Raw genomic sequence first — 13,006 nt, 5'->3', positions numbered from 1 at the left:
CGCAAACGAAGACGGATGGGAAATATGAAACAATAATCAGGAAACCGTAATCGAACGTAGGCGGACATATACCTATACATTATCGTAAATAATTTTGCTTTTGTTGTAAAAGTAACCTGTAAACGCTTTGGTGAAAGTCGTTGAAAACGAAAGGTAATAGATTAAGCATTAAATCATACCGACCCAACTTTATATAAGTCGAATCGTGCTAACAATAACATTTTTTATACTTCGCTTTCAAGTGTAATTGCGAAACCGTATCGAATGATGTATACGTGAAACAAAACTTCAACGGTCTGCGAGTGATAAATGTTTCTCTTATGATAGTTACTGCGAAACTATTGCGTGTAGCTTTCGAAAGAACTTGGGTATTAATCATGAACATTTTTAATACTGATTTACACTTCCAAGATAATTTTTAATGATTATTCTTAAATATCGAATAAATGAATGAAGTTCTTAAACAATGACTGACACTTTGAAGAAACAGATAATGATAAAGTAATCATTGTTAACTAATCCTTTTCAAAGTAAACTACAGTGAATGCTATTACTTGTGATACAATACAAATGATTCGGATTATTTAGTATTTAAAGAATGATATATATTTAGAAACTAAATATGTCTTGTCATAGTACATCGCATAGACACAAACTTGAACTTGGTTCACATTGACCTGAAACACGAAGGTGAGAGATATACTAATTTTTGTGCACAGTTATTGCAACTCATAGCACACTAGAGAAAGTTATACTGCCGCCTCCTAGTTCACTATTTTACCGATGGTTGATGAATGGTACAACCAGAGCAGTTGGTTTCTTTAGCGCAGGTAAGTGGTACGTTCATCGAGAAATCATAATTCGCATTTATTTTTGTTGTACCAAGTAAAAAATGTAACGTGATAGCTACTATTCAATGTACTCTGTTGCATTTAATCTACTTCACTTTGAACATATTTACGATTTCACCAATTATGAAAACACAGTCCTACTGTTACTAGTAGTTGGTAAGTAAAATTCTAAAAAAATATATGGTTATTTTATTACAAACCCTTATTCTCTGGAACAGATTTGTAACTGCTGATCAGTGTGCTCATTTAATATTAATTTTCTTATGTATTAGTATTTTAGGGTATTTAACAGATTTCATGATAAAAAACAAAATATGTTAATGTATATTTTATAAAATTTGAACACACGTGAAGTAATGAAAAAAAAAATTAATAAGTTTCTCAGATTTGAAAACATTTTTCTTATATAGTTAATAGTGACACAATAAAATGACAATTGCAAATCCCTAAGGAATAGATCTCTATAGATCTTAATCACGCGACACAGGATGAAACGGTAAAAAATTACTGTCGCATGCAACATCCTTCGTTTATGAAACGACGTCCATTTCCTCCTTGATTGTTCAACGAGGACTGCACAGTATGGATTGGCATAATTCAACACTGCTGGCTCCATTGGTTTTAACATTTCCGCCAATCAGATAGATTACGAGACGTCATTAGTAGTGTTCGCCTAAGACCTACTATTTATAGATGCCAATTATCATTAAATTATACTGATTTAGAGGATTGCCGACCTTGCTTTCGTTGCACGTGTCGCGACTTGTAATAGAGAAAAAAATTATATATACATTCGAAATAAGAGAATTTCAAATATACAGAAAGTTATCGGGGAATGTTACAGAAAGTAGCGCACAAGTTCAAACAATTCTGATCTCATTGCCTAATTTTGAGTTACTCTGAACAATTCTTTATTATTAGTAGGTGCATTTTGATTAATTCCAATTTACGTTACAAGTTTTAAATTGATGTTTGAAATTTTTATTCTCTAAAATAGATAAACATACACAGTCCAAATATAGAATATAATTTCAATTAACTCTCAGAGGTTGCTTTTATAATAAAGTAAGTATATGTTCTATTTCAATTATTTATATAATACATGGAAGAGCAAAAAAAATGTAAAACACAATGTTTTGATTATAACAATTTTATTCAATAGACTTTTCCCTAAAGAAGTGGATAAAGAAGATGGATACAACCCACGATAACTTACTAACAAGTTACATTCATTCAATGACGTCGAGATGGTAGTATGTTCAAGGCGTTGTGTGTCATAAATGAGTCATTAACTGTTCGATATTTCATTGCGAGCGATAAAATATGTATCTAGGGTGGGAAACACGTTGCAGATCACTAACCATGTTATTTCTCCAACAAAATTGTTTTCAAAGCTGGCTTCTGTTAGAGATGTAGAATCAATTTCAAAATGAAATTTTTAATTTTGTTAGAAATTGGTATTTAATAAGAAAATTCCCATCTATGTAATTTCTTTTTTTCTATACTTCTTAAATTAATTTCTTAAAAAGTCAGGGAATTTGAAATTCTTTTCGGCACCACGGAACGCCAAAAACGGAATACAATTGTTTAGTTCTCAGCGGAAGAATGTCAGACTTTCGTGGGTAATGATGTAGGAGTGCCGACTGAACGTAACCGTGGTAATGTGTGGCCTGCAGTTGCGTTACAATTAGCACCATGCTCGCTCTAACTTCTTCCGGAAAGTGAGATCACATCTACGTCACCTGGTATACGTTCTTCGGACTATCTAGGACACAATTCTTAATATAAATCTTACGATTTTCTCAACACTAACAATATTGAACAAGGGGAGTGTTCGACACCAACTGCAAAAATTAATGTTTAAAATTTGTCAAATTCAAGGAATGTATTGAGTTATGAATTCTTTTGTAGCTTCATAATAAAATTATTAAATGTAAATTGTAATTTTTGTGATGGTAGTCACAAGCTGTTTACTTTTTTACAAATTATTGGAAACTTTTCATTTAGATGATAATTTGGTCTGCCACTGCTTCAAACTATTGAATGGGAGCGTACACGTCTGTAAGTATACTAATCATGTAAGGAACTCGTGGCACACGAGCTATGCATACCGTAATTATGCCGATCAATTAAATTACGCAATGAGCACTACATTCTTATCTGGGAGCGCGCTGCGATTGAGTATTTCCACGCCTTGATACGGTTCAGAATTAATATAATAGTGAGAGATTTTCCAGCCCTTCTCCATTAAATAAAACTGGAAAATTAGCCTACAGAATGAACAGTTCCACGGTATTCAACGAATAATAGAAATGCAAATACTCAGTCAAATAAACGTCACGAATAAATGTCCATACGGTAATTTTATTCGCCATCTGTCCTTCCAGTGAAATATTGCCCACCTCTGTAAATTGAGCAAGGCACTCGTCTCAAAATAGCATATAAAGAGTCGGAGCCACAAAGGGAAAATACAGCACAACGACCATTCGCGAGAAGCGCGAGAGTCGAGCCAGAGAGATATACAACCGATAGGTCCAAGACATGGCATATCAAGGTGGCATCAAAAAACTGTGTACGAAACCCCCCGAGGAAATTGCATGATGTAATAATTGTCCTGTGGGAGTGTCTAGAAACGAACACCACAATACGAGTGTTGCACACTATGGGAACTATTGTTACAGATTTTACAGTCTACTACTGTTCTTGCTTGGCCGCGAACTCCCACGTGGCTTTCACTTGCGTCCCCGCGAACCCAAAACTTCATAGCGCTCTATTCCTCCGGTCGCTGGCTTCCTCTTTATCTTTTGCATGGCTGCCAAGGAAACTTCCGTTCTTTCTCGTCGACGCTTTGCGCGCACTTTCATCGTGATCGACGCCTAACGACCCTTTTTCTGTCCCATTATTCGTTTCGCGGACGACCACCATCGTAGAACGGTTACGAAAGTTTGGAAAAAAAATTTCTCACGTTATTAGGTCCAACGAGAATGGAATGATGGGAGTTCGTGAAAAACGACTCCGGGCAAATTTTAACGCGAACGGAGGCAAGAAATGGGCGTTTGCTTTATGAAAAAATATATGTAGATCGCTCGATCGTATCTGGCACACGTATTCCAAAGGTTATCAATTGCAAAATGTATGAAACGAGTATAGAAAGAAATCTGGTTATGTCTTCAGCCGAAGGTAACGATTATATGCGCCGTAGACGGTTAGATAATAATGTGTCTTTCATAGCTGGGCCAACGAATCGTTTAAACGATGCTACGTTACGATGCGCATAGTCGCGCCTAAAAAGTTTATAACCCATTGTTGGCGCGACGTTTACGAAGCATTATTCGAGATTTGTTGGCGCAGCGTCAACGAGGTATTGTAAAACGTTTTATAAAGAAGAGAAATTCAGCTGATAATTACTACAGGCGGGAACATTATGTAAAACACATTAAAGAAAGTGAAGTAAAATGAACGAGTAATTATACGTCGTGTATATGAATTTACTGTCGTGCGTTATTGATCGTGGGAAAACGAATGTAAATTAAAATTGATTATCGTTACTTTCAATCCTAGGATGAATTTTAATCTCTCAATTGACTTCATTCATATCTGAATTATTCAGTATAATATTTTTCTGACGATGTTGAAAGTAGACAATTTTATACTTTCAAAAGTAATGAAATAATGTTGGCAATCACAGATCTTAATTAATTCTCCATTTCTTTTAAATGATTACCCATACTATTTTATTATTCGATAAATTGTCTCTGCAAACAAGACGTTTTATTTTTTATATTTCCAGACATAAAACTCTTCCCTCCTAATATTATCTATAAATACTACTCCATCTAATCGCTAATTTAATTTCATTGTACACGAAACATTACAATTTCGCTTTTTTAAGTGAGCCCACTGTAAAATTCCAAACATAAAAATATGTGTAAGTGCTTCAAATACATGTCATTGTTTAATTAGCCTTTTAGATACTACAGCATAAAGAAATAAATATAATATCGAATAAATGGATTAATGGCGTTGCACGATTTCTAATTCAAGAGGCAGAAGTACTTTATTACCGTCTATCGTTCAGCATTATACTATTCCGTAATTGGCGTTTAGGGGTCATCAAGGTTGAACGTGCCGTTGGAGTGTGCGGCAGGACGTGCTGGAAAGGGTGGTGGTTTTCTACTGTGTCACTCTATATATAACGGCCGTCAGCACCCCACGCGATATTAAGAACGTTCACCGCATCCGCGGTAACATGGTTTCCAGTTACAAGGTACTTACTCTTCGCAACTCTAACAGCTCACCTACAAGTGCACACCTGTGTCGAGCGGTCGAAACGATTAGGAACGAATCATTATGAAGACCCGTTTCAAAGTAAAAAAATCTAATTAGAGAATAATACAGTGCTTTTCGCGTGATTGTGAACATATAGTGCATCATTGGTTCGCGTACAGTGCATGGTTTCCGAATTGATTAAGTGTTCATGTTTGCAAAAATTTATTTCAAAATTTAACAACTAAGACATCCCTATTTAGTGACAAGTTCGAGTGCTTTGAAGTGTTTCAATTTGTTCAGTCATCATTTGATTATTTTTTCGCTTGTGTCCGATGTTTTATTGTACACTGTTTAATAGGGAATGAGGCTGCCAATATTTGCATTTATGAGTAGCTTCTATGGCAAAAAATATTTTGTGTAGTCAGAAAGAAAGTTCCTTAATAGTTTCTAGAGCTGAACTTTGACGTTAAAAAACACGTCCGTGTTTGTATGTACATTAAAATTTTTTGAACGAGACGTATAGATATAGAAGTATCGTAAAATTTGTTTTTATTCGTGAACATCTATGTTCATTGATGTGATCTATGTTGAATGCATTTTTTAGAAAATTGTATTTGTTAGGAAAAGAAACGAATATTTTTTAGAAAAAAATATTTCGCTCTTCTACCAAGAGATCACAAACGATTCGAAAACGTTATCTTATTATTATTATTATTATATTTTGTATTACAATTCCGACACGTCCAAGTCTTCGTCGTATAATTATATTTTTTGTTATTTACCTGTAGATATCGCCTCCCACTTTAAAAATGACAACGTGGCTGATGGCAATTTTCTGTCTGGCAACAGCGGGTTGCTCGAACGTCACGGATCAGCAAACATCTGAGACACACCACGATCAGCAGGTAGCGATCTTGAAACAGATCAGAAAAGTGAACGAAGACGGTTCTTACACGTACGGCTACGAAGCTGGCGATGGATCGTTCAAGGTAAGCTTCGATTGCTGTTAATGCGAATGACTTGAAATGGGTGTACTCAGTTTCTCGGTACTCGTACTATCGACTCACCGTTGTACGTAACACATTCCAAATATAACTTAATCACTTCAAAGAACATTTTCATTATTCAACTCTCTAGGGCACGCGATTTAGAAGGAAATAAAACTCAAGCGGCATAAAAACAAAAACAGTGTCAACAACCTACTAATTTGCAAGTGTGTCGTACATGTAACTATGCTAGCATTTACTGATTTGTTTTGGCTTGTATACATTTCTGTCTTCGCTTATTTAACGTTACTTCATAGCACTGCCATATGATTAAAAATGAAAACTTGTTATAAATTTATTTGTTTGAATTTAATGTAAAAGAAACGACATTACTTTCTGGTCCCCTTAATATATATTATATAAATTATATACAAATTTCACACCATTTGCGTTTCATTTACAAACAAAATCCTATTGTGCCTCTTGGAAAACCTTCTATTCAACAATTAAACATAATATGCTTACTTCGAACAAATCTTGACAAACAAAAGTCCAAAAAATAAAAAGAAAAAAAGGAAAAACATTTCTCCGAGGTGAAAACGCAGAGAAACTAGTGCCTACATTATAAAAATTGATTTAATGAAAAATATAGACTCCTGAACGTAAGAAATGATTGTCAGGTCGAGAGTCGCGACGTACTAGGCAACATCAAGGGTACGTTCGGTTTCGTCGACGCCGACGGCGAAATAAAAAGGGTGTCGTACTCTTCCTCTAACGGGACAGGGTTTAAAGCAACCACCGTGTCACCATTGCAGGAACAAGTGTCCGTCGTGCAGAGCATACCGCGCGTAAATCGCACGACCACGACCAAGAAGCCAAGCATCGTTTACCCTTCGTCCACCGAAGCGTCCACGAAGTCGTCCGTCGTCCAGATGATACCGCGCAACAGAAAGACAACGACGACGTCGACCACGACCACCAGCACGACCACGGAGCAACCGAAATCGATATTCGGTCATTATTTGAAAGGGACTGGCAAAAGCAGGCCACGATTCGTGATCAACGGCCAACAGAGGCCTATGGTGATCGACGAAGAGAGCGAAGAGGACGAAGATTCTCAGATAAACCGACCAAGCACCGAGGACAAGACCTCCACCTACAGACGGATCATCTTTGCCAAGAGACCTGTCGATCAGACGCTTCGGCCAATCTCGGACGACTTCGTGGAAAAAGATGACGAGGCTAAGGTGACGACAGGGAACAATTTAAGAAGACAGCTGCACGATGAGACCACCAAGCCCAACCCAGTCGTGGAAACCAGTAACGACGACCATCCCGACGTGTACGGAGGATCTTTATCTACCACGCGTCCTCTATTTACAACGACCACGCCACCGAGAGTTCTTCAACGCGTGCCAGCCAATCGCATCGACAGAACCAAGCTTTACTTGAACCGAGAAAATCTTGGACCAGCCAGGTTCGAGAACGTCAAGTACGACGGTTCTAGGGTCTACGAGGCAGAGACGAAAGCACCTCGCGAGGAAACTCGCGTACCTAGCCGAGTCCAAGAAAACAGAGAGTACATAAGGCAAAGCACCGAGCCAGTGTTCGTCAGGCAGCATCCAGATCAGTATCTGAGAGAATTGCCAGGCGGGAGGATCTTGTTACCGTCTCAGCAGAGTAACATCGACGAGGATCCCGCTTACAGACAGATCCCTCTCAACAGAATCCTGTTGCGTCCCATTCCAGGCCAGCAGCCACTATATTCAACGACCACGGATGCAAATATTCATTATCTGACGGAGAATCCTCTCCCGGGTCAAGAAGAGGACCCTCGGTTAGCGGTGACGCAGGGATACATGCGTCCAAGGCCGTTCCCGAGGCCAGTGATCTATCAGGATCCCGAGCCGAGACCTAGGCCAGTTCTGAGACCGGTTCCACAGCCGATGAACCATGCTGAGGAGGACAGAGAGTATCCAACGACCTCGGAGTATCCTTACAGGGCCAGCACGATCGCCTTGCCTCCTGAGCCACCAAACCCGATCGCTCCTCCCCTCAGTCGAAGGGACTTCCAAATGCTGCTTAGGAGACTGCTCGTCAGCCAGTACGGCGTCCAGGCGCTCTCTTATCCGAAGACGTACCTGGAGGACGCTCTGTACGATCAGCAGCCTTATCCTTCTTATCAGCCGGGCTACCAAACGCCCGCACCGCGGCCTGATATAGGATACGATCAGCAGCTAGCTGTTCAGTACGGCGACAGGGTACCTCTGAGACGTCCCATGTACGCTAGAGCCCTGAGTCCTGTTTACCAACAGCAACAATTCGAAGATTACAACGACGGGAGGTTCGCCAAGAGAGTCTACAGGCAAAAGTTCTACACTCAAGAGGTCAGCGACGAGGGAGACGAGATCCTGCCTGCTCCTATCAGGGAGGCTCTTTTGCTGAGGATGCTTCAGCTGGCCATCAATTCTGAACGTCCACCCATGGCCACGACCCCGATGATGACCACGACGACGTCGGGGTACAGGAAGACCGGGCCCGTCAGGAGCGTGCAGATCATCACCGATGACGACGAGGAGGAGAAGGAAGCTATGAAGAAAAAGATGTAACGGTTAGATTATTCGAGATTTTTAAAGTTTCAGAGTTTATTTTTGTACGGTCTGACGAGGTAGCAGTCGATTAATCGATGGTAGACAATTTAATGGAGATCGATATGTATCTGATATAGTTTCTTAGTCGAGTTGAACTTGATTCGTGCGTCTCTTGTTGGAGATAGAACGATAGTAGAATTATAAATTTTGAGAAATTAAAGTTTGTACTTAATTAGAGAGACGTACTGTGCAAAATTTCTGAGAAATTCGGATCACCAATTTCAGACTGTATTATTTATTTCTTTTTACGAACGTTGCTTTCTCATTTAACGGTTCATTTATTCTCCTGCACAGGTCTAGCTGGGACTGTAATATTTAGAATACGAATTACATTTATACCAGGAGAATGCTTGAAAAATGCATTTAAAGTATACTTATTTTAAAGAGAATTAAAGGAAATATCACGTTATTTCTGGAATTTTCAGTTATTGTTAGAATATACAGTGTGTCTTCCATTGGGTAATAGAACCGAATGGAATGTGATACTAGGTGAAAAAAATGAATGGAAAATGTGAAGTAATCTTTTCAATTGGAGGCTTTATTTTTTAAGAATTCGTTTTCAAAGTTCCTTGGGCCATGCGATTTATAAAAAAGTTTCTTGGACCTTAGATGTCAATTTTGCTTATATACTATGTATGACGGGGATAAATTTAAAATCATAGAATCAGATAAATCAGGAATATTATTCTTGAATAGTTAACTGTAATTCAGTTAACCTAAAGATATGTGCGAGTCGAGTCTCACAAGTCAGTATGCGCCAAAACAGATTTAAACTCGATTATCTCAAGAATGAATCTTCGTAAAAAAAAATTGTATTAGACATTTTCGATTCATTTTTTCACGTACAATCATTTTCATCTCGGTTTACCACTCATCGAGGACCTTCCTATTAGTTATACACCGCTCAACAGTCAGACTTTCCTTTTCTTTCGTTTAATCTTCAAGCTACATTACGGGCGCCCTGAACATTTCAAAGAAGTATAAATAATTATGAAACATCCGTACGAGCTGTCCCATACAATGAAATAATTCTCATCAATCCAGCGTTCCACGTTATCTCACGAATTACTATGGCAGCGTGATACAATTCCCTAGCTTTTATTGTTTTTCGAAAAAGGAATAATCCGCCGGACCAATTTAGAAATGAAAAGTGACAGTATTAATTACGACGGTTGCGGTATAATTGAGAACTCATCATTTCCTCGTAACGAGAACCGGCGTACAAAAGACCGTGAGAAGATGAAAATGTAACGCTGATAGACAATCGCCGCGGCATAGTTTTCACGGAACACGCTGGAATCGTCGGCGAAACGAATCGCCTTCTCGGAAAGGGAAATGTCCTGTGTGTTCGTTCGACGATTTTCCGCACGACAACTTTCAACAATCTCACAACGCTCGTTTTTGCTTTCAAGACAGATCGTCGTTGCCTTCAAACCGTTCCAACGAGGGAGCAATTAAGAGTGCGTTGGTACACGCGTGACTATTATGTTTATCATGCATACGGCCGCATTACACTCTGTCACGTTAAATTATAGCATAGACATCCCAAAGATGACCGGTAGCGTAAACAGTAGAGCACTGAACGAAAGTACTTTAACTCTAGTTTAAACGTGGCCACGTTCAACATCATCGTCGACAATTTTCGGGTTAACCGCTGTGTCAATCGTGAGGCTTGATTATGTTACTTTACTGATTATGACGGTGGAATCACATTTTAGTAGATTGAATTTTTATTCAAGTTGAAGGGACTTTTATTTTTTTTTTTTTTTATTTTTTGGAGAAAGAACATCATGTTGACTTAGTATATGATTAGATTATTGCACATTTCTTGTTTTATTCCATTGATGTCCAAGCCTTATTCTCGTCAGAGTAAACACCTTCAGCTTATGAACTACCTAGATGGCTTTCTTATTTCTAGTATCTCTAGATACCTTTATTAAATTCTTAATTACACTTGTCAACGTTGTTGTTATACTTTCATCCTTATTTATTCAAATTAGAAACTGTCGTTTCTTGCTACAAACTTTCTAATCGATTCAATCCTGTCATTTCCTTAGCTGATTGCTCAGATAAACAAGATCTAATGAAACTATCTATATACGCTATCAAATGGTTTTACAGTGAAAGTATATAATAATGATATACTGATGGTGAACTATATAAAATTGACACGCTTGATGCAAAACTTGTCATACTATAATATTACCAATATTTCAATCATAGCATTGATATAATTGCTCTACGTTGATCTAAATTTATTACATTGAACCTGAAGAAGGTTTCTAATAAACAATGCAATTCAAAAAATTTCTATCAAATTTACGAACACGACCCGTAACTTGTCGCGAAATTATCGACGACGGCGTTAAACGTGACTGGGCCTCCTCGTGACATCGCCCTTTAGAGTTCGATCCATTGTAAATATAACGTTATATACACTAGTGTAAAATATGTATCGAAATAAAAGGAGATAGATGATAGATAGCGTTGGTGTGAGAATTCATTTCATAAGCCTCTGAGAGCCGGCGCACCAGGAAAGAATAGTAACGTGTCTCTACCGCTGGTAATTAGCATCGTCAAGTTGCGACACTTAGCCGACGGATACGCGAACTTGTATTTGTTAGGCAGTGGTGTAGGCCCACACGGCGAGGGCGGAGATCATGGGACTTTGCACGTGAATTCCACACTTCCACCTATTCAGAACTCGCTTAGCCGTTGCCAAATGCCCGGATGGAGACACTCAGCGTTCGGGAAAGTCTGTGCCACTGTTATGTGAGAAAGCCGACCGATTGGAAGCTAACCAGACCATCTTTGTTTCGAGAAGAAACACCAGTGACTCGTGACGAATGAAGACTGTCCACTATAAGTCACTGGGCTCTTACAATGGAAGCCCATTATTCGCATTAGGGAGCTGCGTACACCTGGAAGAAGCGTAAGTCAAATGAACATTGCGCATTCCTTGTTAGGGAAATTGTGTCGTAAATGGTACGAGTAATCCATTTAGAAAGATTTAAATTGGGATAAACGCAAGTAAGAACGAGGTTGTCCTTTTTGTTTCGGTGCAATATTTATTTTGAATTGAGAAGTCATTACAGACGTTCTGAATTTCGTATTATTATCTATTGTTCATACATTCAACTATTAATAACTCTGGTTTAAATGAAAATATCCACCCCCCATTTTGGTACATTAAATAATAATGAAACGCACGAATTGCTTCAATATAGCTTTTAAGCAGTTTAGCTTTTCAATATGTGCTTTTTGGCATGTGTGACTGAGGGAAGATTAAAAGGTTAAGATTAAAGTTCTATGATTTTTCTTTCTAAATAAATTATATGTTTACCTTAGAAAGGCACAGTACTAATATCTACTCCTAATAGTTCATAAACGTATGACATGAAAACAAAGTTTAAATCATTACTCATTGATTATCTATTAATTCCGTCGGTTTCGTTTGGAAATTAATCAAACAAGTAATATTCAAATCATTATATGATGAAACTAACATTTACGTTTCAATTTACTCTTATACACCCACCACCGTTATGCTTTCGATTTAGTTCACAATTACACGTGACATTCATAAAGAACATACGTTCACTGCATCTGTAAATATCAGTTTGATACTGTAGAATAGGTATATGGAAAAATGGGAGCAAGACTTTCTTTACCGAAGAGATATTTATAATAATTTCATTCTTGCGTGATCGTCAAAGATTTCACTTTCATATGTCGTTCTTTTATGGATGATAATTTAATACATTAAAAGCGAATGTAGATTGTTATTATTAACGATAGAAGCATATTATAAAGATTACTATTATTTATGAAGCACTACTATTACGTTAATTAAGACAATTCAGTTATATTAATTAATTATTTTACGATAAGTTTGGCACAATTATATATGACATAGTCAAACGCAGCTCAATATTTTCGTGTTTATGTTGTGTGCATAATAAAATGTCCTGTGGCGTTATAATACAATAATTACCGAAGTATGATTAGTTACACTTCATTTAAAAATCATAACACTTTTCATATAAGCATTTAAATGTAACCCATTTTATAACTCATACATTTATTTGTGAATTCAATGTATTATAACTTCAACAACTGGTTTCAAATTCTTAGAATAATTAAATCTCCATCACTTGTAGCTAATCATCGATCATTGGAAATCAAACCAATTAAAATTGTCCAAGAGCTTTAACAAGAAGAAATACTTTCCGTCACTTCCTGACATTTA

At 37.6% G+C, this 13,006-nt stretch overlaps 1 protein-coding gene across 1 annotated transcript; it reads left to right on the top strand.

Moving 5' to 3' along the window:
- Window positions 1–5,045: 5,045 nt before the first annotated feature.
- Window positions 5,046–11,805, top strand: LOC128889170 (uncharacterized). The gene is made up of 3 exons (XM_054146555.1): window positions 5,046–5,118; window positions 5,909–6,109; window positions 6,787–11,805. The coding sequence occupies exons 1-3, from the start codon at window positions 5,101–5,103 to the stop codon at window positions 8,713–8,715; spliced, it is 2,148 nt and encodes a 715-aa protein (XP_054002530.1). The 5' UTR covers window positions 5,046–5,100; the 3' UTR covers window positions 8,716–11,805.
- Window positions 11,806–13,006: the final 1,201 nt, after the last annotated feature.

This window comes from Hylaeus anthracinus, unplaced genomic scaffold (genome assembly GCF_026225885.1).
Source record: "Hylaeus anthracinus isolate JK02 unplaced genomic scaffold, UHH_iyHylAnth1.0_haploid 11997, whole genome shotgun sequence".
Classification (NCBI taxonomy): Eukaryota; Metazoa; Arthropoda; class Insecta; order Hymenoptera; family Colletidae; genus Hylaeus; species Hylaeus anthracinus.
Note: the sequence above shows the minus strand (reverse complement) of the source record. Positions and strands in the feature narration are given on the sequence as shown.